This window comes from Scyliorhinus torazame, chromosome 1 (assembly GCF_047496885.1).
Source record: "Scyliorhinus torazame isolate Kashiwa2021f chromosome 1, sScyTor2.1, whole genome shotgun sequence".
Lineage (NCBI taxonomy): Eukaryota > Metazoa > Chordata > Chondrichthyes > Carcharhiniformes > Scyliorhinidae > Scyliorhinus > Scyliorhinus torazame.
The window spans coordinates 100913283-100932478 of record NC_092707.1 but is presented as its reverse complement, the minus strand read 5'-3'; the positions used below and the strand labels follow the sequence as shown (position 1 = coordinate 100932478).

The following is a 19196-nucleotide window of genomic DNA, read 5'->3' as shown; positions in this document are numbered from 1 at the left end:
TCCGCCCACAACCACCCCCTCACTCCCATCATCATCCGCCCACAACCATCCCCCTCATGCCCATCATCATCCACCCACAACCATCCCCCTCACTCCCATCATCATCCGCCCACAACCATCCCCCTCACTCCCATCATCACCCACCCTCAACAATCCCCCTCACTCCCATCGTCACCCTCCCACAACCATCCCCCTCATTCCCATCATCATCCGCCCACAACCATCCCCCTCACTCCCATCGTCACCCGCCCACAACCATCCCCCTCACTCCATCACCTGCCCTCAACCATCCCCCCTCACTCCCATCATCAGCCGCCCTCAACCATCCCCCTCACTCCCATCATCACCCACCCTCAACCATCCCCCTCACTCCCATCATCACCCGCCTTCAACCATCCCCCTCACTGCCATCATCATCCGCCCAGAACCATCCCCCTCACTCCCATCATCACCCGCCTTCAACCATCCCCCTCACTCCCATCGTCACCCGCCCACAACCATCCCCCTCACTCCCATCGTCACCCGCCCACAACCATCCCCCCTCACTCCCATCATCATCCCCCAACTCCCATCATCACCCGCCTTCAACCATCCCCCTCACTCCCATCGTCACGCGCCCACAACCATCCCCCCTCACTCCCATCATCATCCGCCCACAACCATCCCCCTCACTCACATCATCGCCCACCCTTAACCAACCCCCCTCCCTCCCATCAACACTCACCCTCAACCATCCCCCTCACTCCCATCATCACCCGCCCTCAACCGTCCCCCTCACTCCCATCATCACCCACCCTCAACCATCCCCTTCACTCCCATCACCCACCCTCAACCATCCCCCTCACTCCCATCACCCACCCTCAACCATCCCCCCTCACTCCCATCATCACCCACCCTCAACCATCCCCCTCACTCCCATCATCACCCACCCCCCTCACTCCATCACCCACCCCCCTCACTCCCATCATTACCCACCCTCAATCATCCCCCCTCACTTCTATCATCACCCGCCACAACCATCCCCCCTCTCTGCCACCATCACCCACCCTCAACCATACCTCTCACTCCATCACCCGCCCTCAACCCTCCCCCTCACTCCCAACATTATCCAACCTCAACCATACCCCTCACTCCCATCATCACCTGCCCTCAACCATCCCCCTCACTCCCATCATCATCCGCCCACAACCATCCCCCTCACTCCCATCATCATCCGCCCACAACCATCCCCCTCATTCCCATCATCATCCGCCCACAACCATCCCCCTCACTCCCATTGTCACCCGCCCACAACCATCCTCCTCACTCCCATCATCACCCACCCTCAACCATCCCCCTCACTCCCATCGTGACCCACCCACAACCATCCCCCTCACTCCCATCATCATCCGCCCACAACCATCCCCCTCACTCCCATCATCACCCGATCGCAACCATCCCCCTCACTCCCATCATCACCCACCCTCAACCATACACCTCACTCCATCACCCGCCCTCAACCCTCCCCTCACTCCCAACATCACCCACCCTCAACCATCCCCCGCACTCCCATCGTCACCCGCCCACAACCATCCCCCTCACTCCATCACCCGCCCTCAATCATCCCCCTCCCTCCCATCAACACTCACCCTCAACCATCCCCCTCACTCCCATCATCACCCACCCTCAACCATCCCCCTCACTCCATCACCCACCCTCAACCATCCCCCCTCATTCCCATCACCCGCCCCCAACCATCCCCCTCATTCCCATCACTCGCCCTCAACCGTCCCCCTCACTCCCATCATCACCCACACTCAACCATCCCCATCACTCCATCACCCGCCCTCAACCATCCCCCTCACTACCATCATCACCCACCCTAAACCATCCCCCCTCACTCCCATCATCGCCCACCCTCAACCACCCTCCCTCAGTCCATCACTCACCCTCAACCATCCCCCTCACTCCATCACCTGCCCTCAACCATCCCCCCTCACTCCATCACCCGCCCTCAACCATCCCCCTCACTCCCATCATCACCCACCCTCAACCATCCCCCTCACTCCATCACCCGCCCTCAACCATCCCCCTCACTTCATCACCTGCCCTCAACTATCCCCCTCACTCCCATCATCACCCACCCTCAACCATCCTCCTCATTCCCATCTTCACAGGCCCTCAACCATCCCCCTCACTCCCATCATCACCCACCCTCAACAATCCCCCTCATTCCGATCTTCACAGGCCCTCAACCATCCCCCTCACTCCCATGATCACCCACCCTCAACCATCCCCCTCACTCCCATCATCACCCACCCTCAACCATCCCCCTCACTCCCATCATCACCCACCCTCAACCATCCCCCCACTCCCATCATCAGCCACACTCAACCATCGCCCTCACTCCCATCAACACCCACACTCAACCATCCCCCTCACTCCCATCATCACCCGCCTTCAACCATCCCCCTCACTCCCATCGTCAACCGCCCACAACCATCCCCCCTCACTCCCATCATCATCCGCCCTCAACCATCCCCCTCACTCCATCACCCGCCCACAACCATCCCCCTCACTCCCATCATCATCCGCCCACATCCATCCCCCTCACTCCCATCATCACCCGATCTCAACCATCCCCCTCACTCCCATCATCACCCGCCTTCAACCATCCCCCTCACTCCCATCGTCACCCGCCCACAACCATCCCCCCCTCATTCCCATCATCACCCGCCCTCAACCATCCCCCTCACTCCATCACCCACCCTCAACCATCCCCCCTCATTCCCATCACCCGCCCCCAACCATCCCCCTCACTCGCCCTCAACCATCCCCCTCACTCCCATCATCACCCACACTCAACCACCCCCCTCACTCCCATCATCACCCGCCCTCAACCATCCCCCCTCACTCCCATCATCACCCGCCCTCAACCATCCTCATCACTCCATCACCCGCCCTCAACCATCCCCCTCACTCCCATCATAACCCACCCTCAACCATCCCCCTCACTCCCATCATCACCCGCCCTCAACCATCCCCCCTCACTCCCATCATCACCCGCCCTCAACCATCCTCATCACTCCATCACCCGCCTTCAACCATCCCCCTCACTCCCATCATAACCCACCCTCAACCATCCCCCTCACTCCCATCATCGTCCACTCTCAACCATCCCCCTCTCTCCATCACCCACCCTCAACCATCCCCCTCACTCCATCACCTGCCCTCAACCATCCCCCCTCACTCCCATCATCAGCCGCCGTCAACCATCCCCCTCACTCCCATCATCACCCACCCTCAACCATCCTCCTCACTCCCATCATCACCCACCGTCAACCACCCCCCTCACTCCATCACCCGCCCTCAACCATCCCCCTCACTCCCATCACCCACCCTCAAGCATCCCCCTCACTCTCATCATCACTCACCCCCAACCATCCCCCTCACTCCCATCATCACCCACCCTCAACCATCCCCCTCACTCCCATCACCCACCCTCAACCATCCTCCTCACTCCCATCATCACCCACACTCAACCACCCCCCTCACTCCCATCATCACCCGCCCCCAACCATCCCCCCACTCTACCATCCCCCTCACTCCCATCATCACCCGCCCTCAACCATCCCCCTCACTCCATCACCTGCCCTCAACTATCCCCCTCAATCCCATCATCACCCACCCTCAACCACCCCCCTCACTCCCATCATCACCCGCCCACAACCATCCCCCTCACTCCCATCACCCGCCCTCAACCAACTGTCATTCTGCCCCCCACCCCCCCTCACTCCCATCATTAATCCATTGACTTGGCAAATGGTTGTACCACATCAATTGTTATGGGAGAGGCGTTTTCAGAACCCGAAAATGTATCATGGAGTTCAACCAACCTCCCCCTGTAATGCTATTTGTTGCTTTTCCGAGCACACGGCTTGTTCTACAGGTGTGGGATTGCAATTATGGACATGTGGGTTTTTCAACACCAAACAATGTTTATTCCATGAACTCAACTTAACCTATTAAATAAACATGGTATCTCTTAACACCCCTTACTTCAAAGATAATCCTGAAAATATTACAACCCTAAATAATCCTTCAGTTATTCCTTTCAACATCCATGAGAGACTTAACACCTTTAAACAGGAACACATCAGGTTAATGGCTTTACTAGTATGAGTTTAAATCACCCAAATGATCCAGAGATAGTCTTTTATGGCAGCGATCACAGCAGATCCAGCTCACTGCAAACACAGACACACACCAAGCTCTTTTCAAACTGAAACTTAACTGCAAAATGGCTGATCTAAAGCCCAACTCCACCCACTCTGACATCACTGCATTTCTTAAAGGTACATTGCTTAAACATCCATCTCTTAAAGGCACTCTCACATGACACAATTGGAAGCAAATATACTCTTCATAACCCAAATGGATGGTTTATGACTTCCTCTCCCTCCATGTCTGATATATATATATTTTTTTGGAAATATTTTTATTGGTGTTTTCTAGTTAAACAAAGTTAACAGCACTACCAGTGTATCTGGTATTTACAAACACGTTCCGGTCTTATTTACACCGGTTTTTACATAAGTCCTCCCCTCCCCTTCCCTCTTTGGTATTTTAATTCCCCTCTTAGTGATTTTATTGTTGGGAGGGGTGGCCTGTGTGGCCCTCACCTCCTCCCCTTGTTTTATTCTTCCCTTGGGTTCTCTTCCCTCCCCCCTCTACCCCCTTCTCCTGTGTGCGCCTTCCTTTGTCTTACTCCCTCTTATTCCCCCCCCCCCCCCCTCTTCTAGTCACTGTTGGCATCAAACATGTCTTGGAACAGGCTGATGAACGGCCCTATGCTTTGTGGAAGCCCTAGTCCGACCCTCGGATGGTGTACTTCATCTTGCAGCTGTGGGTGGTGCTGCCGATCGCCAGCCAAGCAGGATTCTCCAGTGTGCGATTAGGGATGCAAAAGTCAGGGCATCGGCCTTCTTCCCCTTATGAAGATCTGGCTGGTTCGACAGCTCCACCTCACCCCACAACCTTGGACATCGCCTTGAAGAAGGCTGTCCAGAACCCGAAACGTCTGGGGCAGGCCCAGAACATGTGGGTGTGGTTGGACGGGCCTCCCTGGCACCGTTCACATTTGTCCTCCACCTCCGTGAAGAACCTGCTCATTCAGGTTCTAGTCAGCTGCGCTCTGTGCACCACTTTAAACTGCATGAGGCTGAGCCTTGCGCAGGAGGAGCTGGAGTTGGCCCTGCTCAGTGCTTCATTCCAGAGTCCCCAACCCATTTCCGTCCCCAGTTCCTCCTCCCATTTCCGTCTAGCTTCGTCCAGTGGTAGTCTTGCTCTGTCCAGCAGCCACCCATATATGTCCCCACAGTCCACCCCTTCCTTACTGTCCGTTTTGATTAGTTCCTCTTGTAGAATGTCTCTCGGGGCCCTGGGATATCTTGCCGTCTCCTTACGGAGAAAGTGTTTAATTTGGAGGTGCCTCCTCAGCTCCTGTCCCGTCGGTAGGTCCAGGTCCATCGTCAGTTCGTCCAACATCGCGAGTCTGTCCCCTATGAGGTTCCTAACCGCTATCGTCTCAAGTCCTGTCTCCACCTTTTAAAGGTGGTGTTGAGCATGGCTGGCGGGAATTTGTGGTTACCGCAGATGGGGACCATGGGGGACATCTCGGTTTGACCGGAATGCTGCCTCATTTAGTTCCACGTCTTCAATGTGGCTCCCACCACTGGGCTGGATGTGTACTTTGCTGGGAGGGATGGGAGCGCTGCCGTGACGAGGGCTCAGAGAGTTGCTCCCTTGCAGAGAGGACTCCTCCAGCCTCACCCATTCTGTGTTTGGCTCTCGTATCCATCCGCTCACCCACTCGGCTGTGGCCGCCCAGTGGTAGTACTGTAGATTTGGCAAAGCGAGACCGCCAATGTATTTCCTCCTTTGCAGTGTCAACTTAGGATCCTCTGGTTCTTACCCCCTACACAAACGCCATAATCATTTTGTCTACGTTGTGGAAATAGGCCTTGGGGATGAAGATCGGTATGGATCTCAACAGGAAGACGAACATCGGTAGTATGTTCATCTTGATCATCTGCACCCTCCCCGCCAATGCACCCCATCTCTGTAGGTTCTTTTTCACTTCCTCCGCCAGACCAGTCAGATTCCACCTGTGGATCAGTGTCCAGTCATGGACTATCTGGATCCCCAGGTAGTGAAATTTGTTTAGGGCTGGTTTGGCCCCTCCAGCTCTGTCCCTCCCCTGTTCGGGTTCACAAGGAATGCCTCGCTCTTGCCCAGGTTGGGTTTGTAGCCCAAGAAGGCCCCAAACTCCCTCAGAAGTTGCTTTCATGCCATTCTGTGGGTCTGAGACATAGAGGAGCAGGTCATCCGCATAGAGTGAAACTTTGTGCTCTCTGCTTCCTCTTTGAATGCTCTTCCAGCTTTTTTGCATCTCGCAGAGCGATCGCCAGTGGTTTGATTGCCAGGGCGAGCAAGAACGGTGACAGTGGGCATCCCTGCCTTATGCCTCTATGCACCTGGAAGTATTCAGAGCTAGTGGTGTTGGTCCGTACGCTCGCCTTCGGGGGCATTGTACAGGAGTTTCACCCACGAGGTGAATCCTGTCCCCAGCCCAAAGCGCTCTAGTACCTCGGTGTGGTACTTCCATTCAACTCTGTCAAAGGCCTTTTATGCGTCCAGGGAGACAATCACCTCTGGCGTTCTTTCCCTGGAAGGCATCATTATTACATTTAGGAGTCACCTGATGTTCGCGGTTAGCCTCCTACCCTTGACAAAGCCCGTCTGGTCCTCTACGATCACCTCTGATACGCAGTTCTCCAGTCTCTTGGCCATGACGTTTGCGAGTATCTTTGCGTCTACATTAAGCAATGGAATGGGTCTGTATGATCCACATTCTCTCCAGTCTTTGTCTTTTTTGGTATCAGCGATATCATGGCCTGTGTTAGTGTATGAGGCAGGATGCCCCTCGCTAATAAGTCTGCAAACATGTCCCGTAGATGTGGGACCAGGGCTGGCTCAAATTTCTTACAGAAGTCCACTGGGAACCCGTCGGGTCCTGGTGCCTTCCTCGCCTGCATGGAGCTGATGCTCTCCATGATCTCTCCCAGTCCTATTGATGCTTCCAGTTCCCCCCACCTATCGCCCCCCCACGACTACCATGTAAAGTCCATCGAGGAACGGTTTCATCTCCGTATCCTCGTCGGGGGGCTCAGAGGTATACAGCCCCCAGCAGAAGGTGTCGAACGCTCGGTTGCCCTCTTTTCACTCGATTGCCTCTGCTATTCTTTACCTGGGCCATCTCCCTCATGGCCGCTTTCTCAGCTGGTGAACCAGTAGGCAGCCAGCCTTTTCCCCGTGTTCATTGAAGGACCCGCATGTCTGGCAGAGTTGGTGCTCTGCTTTCCTGGTGGAGAGCAGGTTAAAGTCCATTTGTAGCTTTTTCCTCTTCGCCAGCAGCTCTATGGTCGGGGCTTCGGAGTACTTTCTGTCGATCTCCAGAATGGAGTAGATCAGTTGTTGCCTGACCGCCCTCTCCTCCCTATCTCTTTGTGCCTTGAAGGCTATAATCTCTCTCCTAATCACAGCCTTTAGTGCCTCCCAGAACATGGAAGGTGACACTTCCCCGTTCTGGTTGTTTGTAATGTACTCGCCTATGGCTTGTGATATTTTCTGGCAGAAGACCTCGTCAGCTATCAGATCCGTGCGCAACATCCTCGTGGGGCACTGGGCACTCCAACCTCATATCAACGTAGTGTGGATCGTGGTCGCATATGATTATCGCAGTATATTCCACTTACTATTCCTGGAAGCACCAATTTTCCCACTGCAAATAAGTCTATCCATGAGTATGCCTTGTGGACCGGCGAGAAGAATGAAAATTCCCTCACCAGGGTGTAGGAACTGCCTTGGATCCACCACCCCCATCTGTTCCATGAATGCTCCCAGTTCCCAAGCTATGCCTGTCCTTTTCCCCGATCTGGGATTCGATCTGTCTGTTAGTGGGTCCTGCACACAGTTGAAGTCTCCCTTCCCCCCACCCAATTATCAGTCGGTGTGTGTCAATGTTGGGAATTTCTCCATGTTTTTTTTAATGGAGTCTGTGTTGTCCCAGTTGGGCGCGTACACATCAACCAGTATTACTGGTGCCCCGTCTAGGACACCGCTGACCATGACTTACCGTCCCCCTTGGTCCGTAACCCTCCTTGTTGCAGTGAACCTCACCCTCTTACTATTCAATATGGCTACTCCCCTAGCCCTCATCCCGGAGCCCGAGTGATAGGTCTGTCCCACCCTCAGCCCTTATCCACAGTCGGTCCTTCTCCCATAAGTGTGTTTCCTGCAAGGCTATGTTGGCTTTTAGACTTAAGTGGGCGCAGACTCTGAATTTTTCACTGGGCCATTAAATCCCCTGACATTCCAGGTGATAATCCTGCTGGAGTGTTTTTGTCCTCCTGCTCCTGTGGAATCAACCATACTTACCTGGTGGACGCGCTCCTGCACTCCGGAGTTTCCCATTGTTAGGGGGCTGCCCAAAATGGCCATGGTCACAGTTCTCACCATGAGGTCAGCCCCCTGCGCCCTTTGCCCAGGGGGCACTCAACACAGCTGCCAACTTTGTGCACCACATAGGTGTGCCCCTGTATCCCCTCACCAGGGACCATCCAAAGTGGCTGTTTGCGGCGCCATCTTGTTTCATCAGCCTGTTCCTCACTCACCGAAGCCCGCACGGGAGCCAACTCCTTTTTCCTGCTCCGTTCCTTTTGTGTTCCCTTCCCCGTCCCTTTGCCCCCCTGACCAGGAGCTCCCTCCCTGCCGGGAGGTGCGCCGCAGTCCCCCTTGCTTTCTTCCTGTACTAGATATTTCTGCTAATGTGTGGTGGCCCCCTTCCCGGGGCTGGCCTAGACCCTCCCTTATACCCGTTGCCTGCCCGTTTTCCTGTTAAAACCCTCACCTGCCTTCCCCAGTCCCCACTTCTTTCTATGACCCAGTCTTCCCTTTATGTCCCAATCCTGGAATGCCTCCCCCAAATCTTTTCATTTACACTTGAACAAGTGTTTGGTCATTCACCCCAACATTCCCATTTTTTCTGTTTCAGCCTTCATGCTCATGTGATATGGGCCATTTAACTTGTAAACACAAGACCTTTTCAGAATATTTCCACAAGCAACCAACACCTATTGCGATATATTTCATGTTTTCCACCCCTTTCAATTTTCCCTCTTCTACAGTATCTAACTTCTGGACCTGCTGAAATGACATAGCTGTTGGTCATTCTCAAATCTCTCCGGCCACAAAAGCAGCACAGATTTCCACACAATCCAGTTCTTCGCCTCCAAATAACCTGCTCACCATCCAGGGAGGTGATGGTGTGAAGGAGCCGGGAGATCGCAATGCAATAAAAACAGAAAATGCTGGAAATTCAGGGAGAAACAGAGTCAACGTTTTGAGTCCAATCTGACTTCTTCGAGTGGTCTTCAGTTATATGGGCTCTAAACGTTAACTCTGTTAATCACGCTACACATGCTACCAGACCTGCTGAGAGTTTCCCCAGCACTCTGTTTTTATTTCGGGTTTCCAGAGTCCGCAATATTTTGCTTTTATCTTAGATCTCAAGGTACTCAACTTGCACTTGTCATGTGAGATTATCTTTTAAGAAATGGGTGTTTAAGAAATGTACCTTCAAGAAATGGGTGTTTATCAGTGATATCAGAGTGTGGGTGGAGCTGGGCTGTCTGTCAGCTTCTTACTTTTGTTTTAGGCTGTTTGCTGCAGGGTGCATTTTAGTTTCGTTTTCAGTGTTGGAACTGAAGCCAGACAGAGCAGGTGTACTGTTGATCTCTCTGCCATGAAAAGTCTATTTCTTGATCATTTGGTGAATTCGGAATTATAAATGTTTTCAGGAGTGAATGTAAACCTGATGTGCTTCTGTTAAAAGGTGTTTCTTTTGTCTTCTGGATGTTGTTTGGGAAGCTATTAAGCATTACTTAGTGTAGTATTCTCTGGGGGTTGTATTTGAATTGATAGTTGCTAAGATGTTCACTGCATGTTTTAAAAAGATTAACTTGAGTTCATAGAATAAACATTTTGCTTTAAAAAATACTTTTCCATTTCTGCTGTACCACACCTGTAGAGTGGGCCGTGTGCTCCCCACACCACAATCTAGTAAAAGTTGTGGGTCAGGTGAACTCCATGATACACTTTGGGGTTCTCTAAACCCTGGCCCATAACACACTTCAGAGAAAGGGATGCAGCTCCATGCTAGAGGTTGTGCACTAAGATAGTTAATGGTGGGATAGTGCATAGAATCCTAACAGTGCTGGAGGCCATTCAGCCCATCAGGTTCACCGACCCTCTGAAAGAGCACCCAATCTAGATGCACTCCCCCACGCTATCCCCGCAACCGCACCTAACCTTTGCATCTTTGGACACTAAGGGGCAAACCTGGGTCCCTAGTACTGTGAGGCAGCAGTGTTAACCACTGTGCCACTAGTTATTGTTTATATGAGGAAAGGGTACCGGGGGACCAAATGGCTTAATTTGTCAGTCTCTCAAAGGTTCACTCACCCGGGCGAATATATTGATGAGGAACCTGTGACTTTCACATTAATAATGTGACCAATAAAAAAAAAAACAGATTTTATTAGTATCATCGAAAATATACAGAGACAACTCTCAAACAGAACACGATTAATATAAGATCTACATAAAGGGCACATGAATCACTCGGGCACTCAAAAGGTACCAGTAAATCACATTTACAATAAAGCAGTATAATGGATTAGAAGCTGGTCAAGTGCAAGACATTCTGATTTACAAGACCAATACAACCCACTAACCAACACTATCCTCGAGGTATAATCTTCCTGGTGTCAGACCAAAGGTTGGAACCTTCAATAACAGCAGTAAAAAGGCAACCAAAGAGATGGACTATAGGATCCAGCCTCTCCCAGGAGCAGATATACACATGCATGCGAGCGGAAAAATTCCCCAATGACTTCAGTGGGTAACTGTGTCAGTTCCAACATCACAGACGTGGATTCCAGCCTGTGCCAAATGAGGCCGATTTACACTAGGGCTGCACTGGAGATTTCACATTCACCCCAAGGTTCCCTTGGGCTGGGAATTAGAAGTATTCAAAAATAAAAGTAAGCTGGCGTCAGGCAGGATTGGCTGGAATTCACCCCTTCCTCCAGTTAAATAACCGGCTATAACTGATTGCCTGGATGAGGTAGCACAGAGACCATCTCGGAGGAACACTCTTGGCAACAATTCAACACCCAATGTGATCTCACGTCAGACTCCTGAACGGAGAAGGGTGCAGAAAAGGTCAATGCAGAGTCATTCTAGCTGACCTGCAGAGCAAGGTGTGAATGATATACAGTACAATTCCCCAGAGATTTCAGTTCATTTTCTTTTCAGATCGTCTGGTGATTAGACAGTAAGTTATTTCAAAATCTGGTACAGTAGAGATTGTACCACAATCCCTCCAGGAATGCAGGAGGCACTGAATTGACAGATTCATCTTTCATGAATACAGGTGAAAAATAACAGCTGTTTCTACCCTTATTCCCTACACATTAAATTAAGGTTTGTTAATTGAAACAAAGATCCGATTCACATTATTATGTTTCCAAAAACTGTTGCTGGATATTATAATTTTTTTGTTTGAAGAGTGCATACGACACACACACACATTATTATATATATTTATATATACTTGAGGATCGCCAAATGTTGGTGCCATCTTTTCAGGACAAAAGTAAACATTAAGTAACCACAGATTTAATAATTTGAGGTTTTAGTTTGAGTGGGTGCAGACCGGATGGGCCGAGTGGCCTGCTTCCACACTGCGGAGATTTTATGATGTACGGCTCGTCTTTGTTCCCCAGGGCTGTTGATTTAGGTGGAATTTTTGAAAACAAAGAAAGTTAAAAGTGTTGATGTGCTGCATAACTAATCATCTGTCCATTTGAAAACACCCGGCTTCAGTTATGTGGACTGGTAGAAGATCGAGACAGATGCCTCATGAGCAGCCACCTGCCCACAAAGCAACAAATGCAAGCCAAAGAGGAACAATAAAGTGACAAGCTAAACAAAAAAGGTCTCAGCACCTCCTGGCAGGGCTTCCGGAGGTGTCACTGCCACTTTCCACCAACAGGTTGTGTGCACAAAGTGTCCCTCCAATTCCACATGAATAACATCAGTCTCCACGAATGCCATTTATTCCTGGTCCCTTCCCCAAGATAGGTTTCATAACGGCACCAATACAGAGAGGGGAAAATGATTCCATTTGGGAGCTGGATTTTATCAATGGAATATTCAGAAAATTGGGATGAGGGAAAGGGAACAAAAAGGACGACACAGTAGCACAGTGGTTAGCACTGTTGCTTCACAGCACCAGGGACCCGGGTTGAGTCACTGTCCGTGCGGAGTCTGCACGTTCTCCCCGTGTCTGCGTGGGTTTCCTCCGGGTGCTCCGGTTTGATCCAACAAGTGCCGAAAGACGTGCTGTTAGGTTAATTGGACATTCTGAATTCTCCCTCTGTGCGCCGAACAGGTACCGGAATGTGGCGACTAGGGGCTTTTCACAGTAACTTCATTGCAGTGTTAATGTAAGCCTACTTGTGACAATAAAGATTATATAAAAAAAAGCAAAAGAACTTGTTGCACTTTCAAGATTGCTGTGCGGCTGCACACTTCAGCTTAGGGGAACACAGAGGGCGCTGCAGCGCCAGGGAGGGCCGCATCGCAGAGGGAGGGCCGCAATGCCGAGGGAGGGCCGCAATGCCGAGGGAGGGCCGCAATGCCGAGGGAGGGCCGCATCGCAGAGGGTGGGCCGCATCGCAGAGGGTGGGCCGCAATGCACAGGGAGCGTCGCAACGCCGAGGGAGGGCAACGCAGAGGGAGGGCCGCAATGCAGAGGGAGGGCCGCAACGCCGTGGTGGAGCCGCATCGCCAAGGGGGCGCTGCAACGCAGAGGGAGGGCCGCAATGCTGAGGGAGCGGCGCAACGCCAAGGAAGCGTCGCAATGCCGAGGAAGCGTTGCAACGTTGAGGGAACGCTGCATTGCCGAGGGGGCGCCGCAACACTGAGGGAGGGCCTCAACGCCGAGGGAGCGGCGCAACGTCGAGGGAAGGTTGCAACGCTGAGGGAACGCCACATTGCCGAGGGGGCGCCGCCGCAACACTGAGGGAGGGCCGCAACGCTGAGGGAGTGCCGCAATGCCATGGGAGTGCCGCAACGCTGAGGCAGCGTAACAACGCCGAGGCAGCGTCACAACACCTACTGGCTGAAAAATTATGACCTTGCCTGGCCTCCCGGGTGGATGAACAGAAGCACAAGAGATGTCCTGGTCAACCGACATCATGGAAACTGATAATCTGGTCATTTCTCTCATTTGCTATTTCTGGGATCATGCTGTGTGCAAATTGGCTGCCAAGATACCTGCAATGGTGACTGTACACCAAAAAGCAATTAATTGTCTTTGAAACATTTGGTGACATTGAGACAGTGAAAGTGGGCTCTATAAATGCAAGTAGTTTACACTGCACAAACCCCAATAATGAGAAGTGCTGTATGCTGACTGATGCTCTCCCTATTATAATCTAACTGCAGAAATGGAGTTTCATAAATACCTCTCCAAAAAACGCCTCCAGCTCCCACAAGCCAAAAACAGCTGAGCAAAGGCAACCTGGTCCATTCTACCTCGCTGAAAGCCAACCCTGCAGCACAATTATAACAGTCAGTAGTTAAAACAACTGTCACGTGTTTTCTTTCACCTCTCCTACCTGGAAGTCCATTTAATGAGTTAATTATCTTCACATGAACTCCTTGACGTTAATCGGGACCTCATCAGCTTTCAAATGAACTGAAACCACTTGAACGGGGTCAAGCTGACAGTCCAATCTATCGGTGTTCCCTTATTTTAAAGGTGTGCGCATTTTTGAGGTAGGGACACCATAAAAAAAAAAAAAGAGTACTATCGATTTTGATACCTTTCATGCCTTTAGGTTGTCCCAAAGGGCTTGTCAACAAATTGAAGTATTTGGTGTCGCTGCTGTTGTAACTTAGAAAGTGCAGCCACCAGGTAATCTGGGATAAATCTTGGCCAAGGGCACCGGGAGAATGTTCCAGCTTGTCTTTCATAGAATAGAATTTACAGTGCAGAAGGAGTCCATTTTGCCCATCGAGTCTGCACCGGCTCTTGGAAAGAGCACCCTACCCAAGTCCACATCTCCACCCTATCCCCATAACCCAGTAACCCCACCCAACACTAAGGGCAATTTTGGTCACTAAGGGCAATTTAGCATGGCCAATCCACCTAACCTGCACATCTTTGGACTGTGGGAGGAAACCGGAGCACCCGGAGGAAACCCACCCAAACACGGGGAGAACGTGCAGACTCTGCACAGTGACCCATGCCGGGAATCGAACCTGGGACCCTGGAACCGTGATGCAATTGTGCTAGCCACGAAGCTACTGTGCTGCCCCAATGTCTTCACATTAGCTCTGCTCTATCTCTCATATCCACCTGAGAGGGAAGATATTGCCTTGGTTAATCATCTTGCTTATAAAACAGCATCTTCAACAATGAAGCGTTCAGTCAGTACTGGCTTGAATTGGCAGGTGGAATTATGTGCTCAAATTTCTGGATTGGGCCTTGAAGCCACAGCCCTGCAACTAACTCACAGATGAGAAGACAATGACTGAGCCAGAGGAGAACTTAAGACAAATTCGTGAGCATTGGGGTTTCTGCTCTGCAAAAGATAAAAGGTGGGGTATTTATACAGTACTGCTCCTGTTGCACCCTGCATGCTGGGTCACATACTGCATTACCCAGACCCACATACAATACACAATCACCTCATTCAAGAAGGTCTCTTCCTAACCTGGTTACGATGGAGCAGGTAATGCCAGTTTCTGCCAATGTGACTCAGCTTCTGAATGTCAAAAACATCACCAAAATCTCGCATTAGCTAGTTAAATCTGCAGGAATCATAAATCAAATTCACATGTCTGCTGTAAATTAAGCACTTCCCCAGTGTAAAACCTTAAAAAAATACACAATCAACATTGAGCAAAAAACATACACTGGTACCTACCTGCCTCTGGCAATATAAACCTTTCATGGCTAAAGCTGAATCTTAGGCAATCCTTACTGGACAGGGGACACAAGATGCCAGTTTTAATCTGCCATTCCCTCTGTTACTCATTTCCAACAGGTTAGCAGCACCTGTACTCACTTAGTAACAGGTCAGCAGTACCTGTACTCACTTAGTAACAGGTCAGCAGTACCTGTACTCACTTAGTAACAGGTCAGCAGTACCTGTACTCACTTAGTAACAGGTCAGCAGTACCTGTACTCACTTAGTAACAGGTCAGCAGTACCCGTACTCACTGAGTAACAGGTCAGCAGTACCTGCACTCACTTAGTAACAGGTCAGCAGTACCTGTACTCACTTAGTAACAGGTCAGCAGTACCCGTACTCACTGAGTAACAGGTCAGCAGTACCTGCACTCACTTAGTAACAGGTCAGCAGTACCTGCACTCACTGAGTAACAGGTCAGCAGTACCTGCACTCACTTAGTAACAGGTCAGCAGTACCTGCACTCACTTAGTAACAGGTCAGCAGTACCTGCACTCACTTAGTAACAGGTCAGCAGTACCTGTACTCACTTAGTAACAGGTCAGCAGTACCTGTACTCACTTAGTAACAGGTCAGCAGTACCTGCACTCACTTAGTAACAGGTCAGCAGTACCTGCACTCACTTAGTAACAGGTCAGTAGTACCTGCACTCACTTAGTAACAGGTCAGCAGTACCTGCACTCACTTAGTAACAGGTCAGTAGTACCTGTACTCACTGAGTAACAGGTCAGCAGTACCTGTACTCACTTAGTAACAGGTCAGCAGTACCTGCACTCACTTAGTAACAGGTCAGCAGTACCTGTACTCACTTAGTAACAGGTCAGTAGTACCTCAATTTATTGGGCGACACAGATAGTCCGAAAAATCATTTGTGTTTCAGTAATTGCTTTGGAATATTTACTTTTAGCACTTTGGGCTCAAGTTGCTTAGATATATATATATATATATATATATATATATAAATTTTTTAAAAATAGCATCCATTCATCAAACTGATCTCAGTCACTAACTTAGTGCTCCACTGAGCAGTCAATCCAGCCCAAACCATTGAGAATTCACTGCTGGATCTGCAATCTTGTAAACACGGGAAGATCATTTCTGCCTCATGTTCAAGCCACTCTTTCCCCAATGTGACAGCTTAAGCCAGAAATTGGTTTTGCAGCAAATAAAATTCTGCTGGAAATTGGGAGCTGGAGCTTCTTCATTGTGTTGGGAGCTGGTAAGCTGGCTTTTCTCTCAGCCATTCGATTCAGAATCTCCGCAAAAGTACTCTTCAATAAAAGCGCAATGTTCCCCTCTCTCCATTACTGCTCACATAACTGCACTTGTGGAGCAGAGATAGTAGCATGGGACGCCGTTTGAAGACACCGGCTCCCTGTTCTATTAGCATGCAGCAACACTCCAGCTTCGCACCAGTCTCTTTCCCAGCAACTAGAAAACGAGGCAGCCCTCCGATCTCCGGCATGTAGTGTAAACGGACCTGGGCACTCTGGTGGCAAACGCAAGTCGATTCCAGCTGGTTAAATCTGGCAACAGTTCAGCAATAACTTTAGTCCTCTCCAGCCAGGAAGGCCTCCAGTTCAGTAAGCTTTTGGACAAGTAGTGAATCAATTTCCCCTTCCCGTGTAGTTGCCTTCCTGGCCCGTGTCCGGCTCTGAACCCTCACTCCAGTGTGCGCACGTCTCTTACGGGGAAGTGTGTAGTCTTGGAATTCTAACAGGCGCTTGCGTTTTTGGAGACTGGTACAGATGAACGAGCCCTTCTTCAAAATCGGCTCTTCAAAAATTGTCTCCATATATTTACTGTTGAGGAGAAAAAGAAGAAAGTTCAACTCACAAAAAATATGTAAAGACATGGGAGTCAAATAATGGGTGTGTATTGCACGTTGTAGCCCTTCAAGTAACAGTGCAATCAGTACAGTGTAATCTCTGAAGGCTGTGATTAAATGACAACGCCATGGATACTTCAGCTCACTAGGCCTCCTAGGGGAAGGCTTTCAGACAAGTGGAGCACATTGCTGTCCCAGAAATCGTTGCCTATCAAAAAGAAAACCACAGCCAACATATTCAGAGGCAGCTGCTGGCTCACATCTGATTGAAAACTGAACCCTTGCTACCACATTCCTGCTGAGTGAAATACGTTATTGTGACAAGTGACCTCCTTGTCTTTGGGAGGTAGATGACCACAAACCCAGTTCAGACCTAGTCTCAGTCATCAGCTGAGAAACAAACACACAGTGGATTAACATCGTTTACGTATTTAACCACCCGCTTTTTAAAAGAAAAAGCGTTGAAGGCATTTTACAAAGTTCCAAAGTCCATAAGAATGGAGTGGAGATCACAGTCACTGCTGAGAATTCCAGAGCTGTGACTGAAGGTTGCTTTTTTTTTAAAAAGCAGGGCTTTTGGAGAAGGTTTACAAAGTGGTGGGTGAAGCTTTAAGGGGGAAGGGAGGCATGGAATGGTCAAAACCAGCAGGCGACACAAGGTTGGAGGTGGTTTTGGTTTTAGGGCGAGGGAAAGCTGGAGAAGAATTGAAAACCTTCAATTTGAATGCACAGTGGGACATGAGGAGCCAATGTAGTCAGCGAGAATAGAATTACTGAGTAAGTGGGACTGAGTGTGAGATCGAAATGGGCTAATATGCTTTGGTTAAATTTGAGTTCAGAAAAAAGCAAAGGCACTAACACTAGAAGAATAGTCTAGAAGAGATTCGGTTACGGTTTCAGTGATGGAGGGACTGAAAGGGGTGAAAGTGGAACATGAAGAAAGATAAAGTGATCTTTCTGATGGTTCGGTGTGGGGTTTATCTGCAAGATTGTACAGAACGTCAGGACTATGAAAGGTTTAGTTCAGCTAAAGAGAGTGGTTGAGAAAAGGCAGTGGAATCCGAGTTAATGACAAAAGCAGATAATAGAAGCTTTGGTCTTCGAGATCTACTCTTGTTCCAATTAGGCATAGCCCAGTCTTTATCCCCTCTTCCCAACCCTACCAGAGGTGACCTTCCCCTACAATAAGCCTTCTTCCTGAGCCTCAGGTCACTGGGGGAGGAACACCCTTGGGCCGACTCAACCACATTGAACCCAACCTCAATAAACCTTAGCCAAACTTCACCTGGTTCCCAGAGGCACAGAATGATCCACTGGCCGACATCTTCTGCCCTTGTTTGCAGCTGGGATATCCCGGTGCCGCTGAGAGTGAGTGGAATGCCAAATTCTCCACTCTCGCTCGCAACGGGTCCCGCCATGGAAGAGACTGGAGAATCCCACCCACTGGAACAGTACCTTCCCAAACCAAACCACTGCTGGGCATTCAACCTAGGCTGTAGCCTTTAAGATGTAATCTTGGAACTTACCTGTGTGCAGATGGTGACTTGTAATTCTGGTTAGTGTATATCTCCTCCAAACTAAATTCTTTCTTTTTCAATCTAGAAAGTAGAAAGTCTCCAATTAACCATTAAACAAATAGAGCAAATGATCCAGAATAGCAAACATCATTAACATATCATCTGTACACAGAGATGCACCACACTAACCTCTTGGGTTTGGGCAACCCCATGGGGGTGAGATTAGTGTCTTGCTTGGGAACACTTTTCCGGATTCGGATTTGGGATACCTTCCTCAGAGAACCCTTCGATTTTCTGACGGGCTTGTCAAGAGGTGTGCATTCCTGAAGAGAAGACAAGACAGGTTACTACCAGATCAGTATCAACGGTGTGACAGTGATTCAGGCCTTTGCGCTTGCTCCATTCAGTTAGACCATTGCTGATCGGTATTTAACTCCGCCTAGCCACCTGAACATCCAAATCCAACAAATATCAACAATCTCAGTTTTGACGTTTTCAACCGATCCCCAGCCTCAGCAGCTTTTTCAAGAAAGTTTTTATCAACTCCTTAAGACGCCTCAATCAGATCATCCCTCAATCATCTAATCAAGGCAATACAAGCCTCCTAGTTCATGCATCCTGTCCCCACAATTGAATTCTTTGGGGAGATGGTGGCATACTGGTATCGTCACTGGACTCGTGCTCTGGGGACATGGGTTCCAATCC

At 50.0% G+C, this 19196-nt stretch overlaps 1 protein-coding gene across 6 annotated transcripts in view; it reads right to left on the bottom strand.

Moving 5' to 3' along the window:
- Positions 1-10618: 10618 nt before the first annotated feature.
- The window catches only part of LOC140410498 (uncharacterized), a 199608-nt gene continuing 191030 nt past the window's right edge, over positions 10619-19196 (bottom strand). For all 6 annotated transcript variants that reach the window (XM_072498645.1, XM_072498672.1, XM_072498682.1 and 3 more), the window contains 3 exons: positions 18681-18814; positions 18501-18572; positions 10619-16948 (listed from right to left, as the gene is read on the bottom strand). In XM_072498645.1, coding sequence (XP_072354746.1) covers positions 16696-16948; positions 18501-18572; positions 18681-18814 — 459 coding nt within the window. In that variant the 3' untranslated portion in view covers positions 10619-16695. The remainder of the gene's footprint in view (positions 16949-18500; positions 18573-18680; positions 18815-19196) is intronic.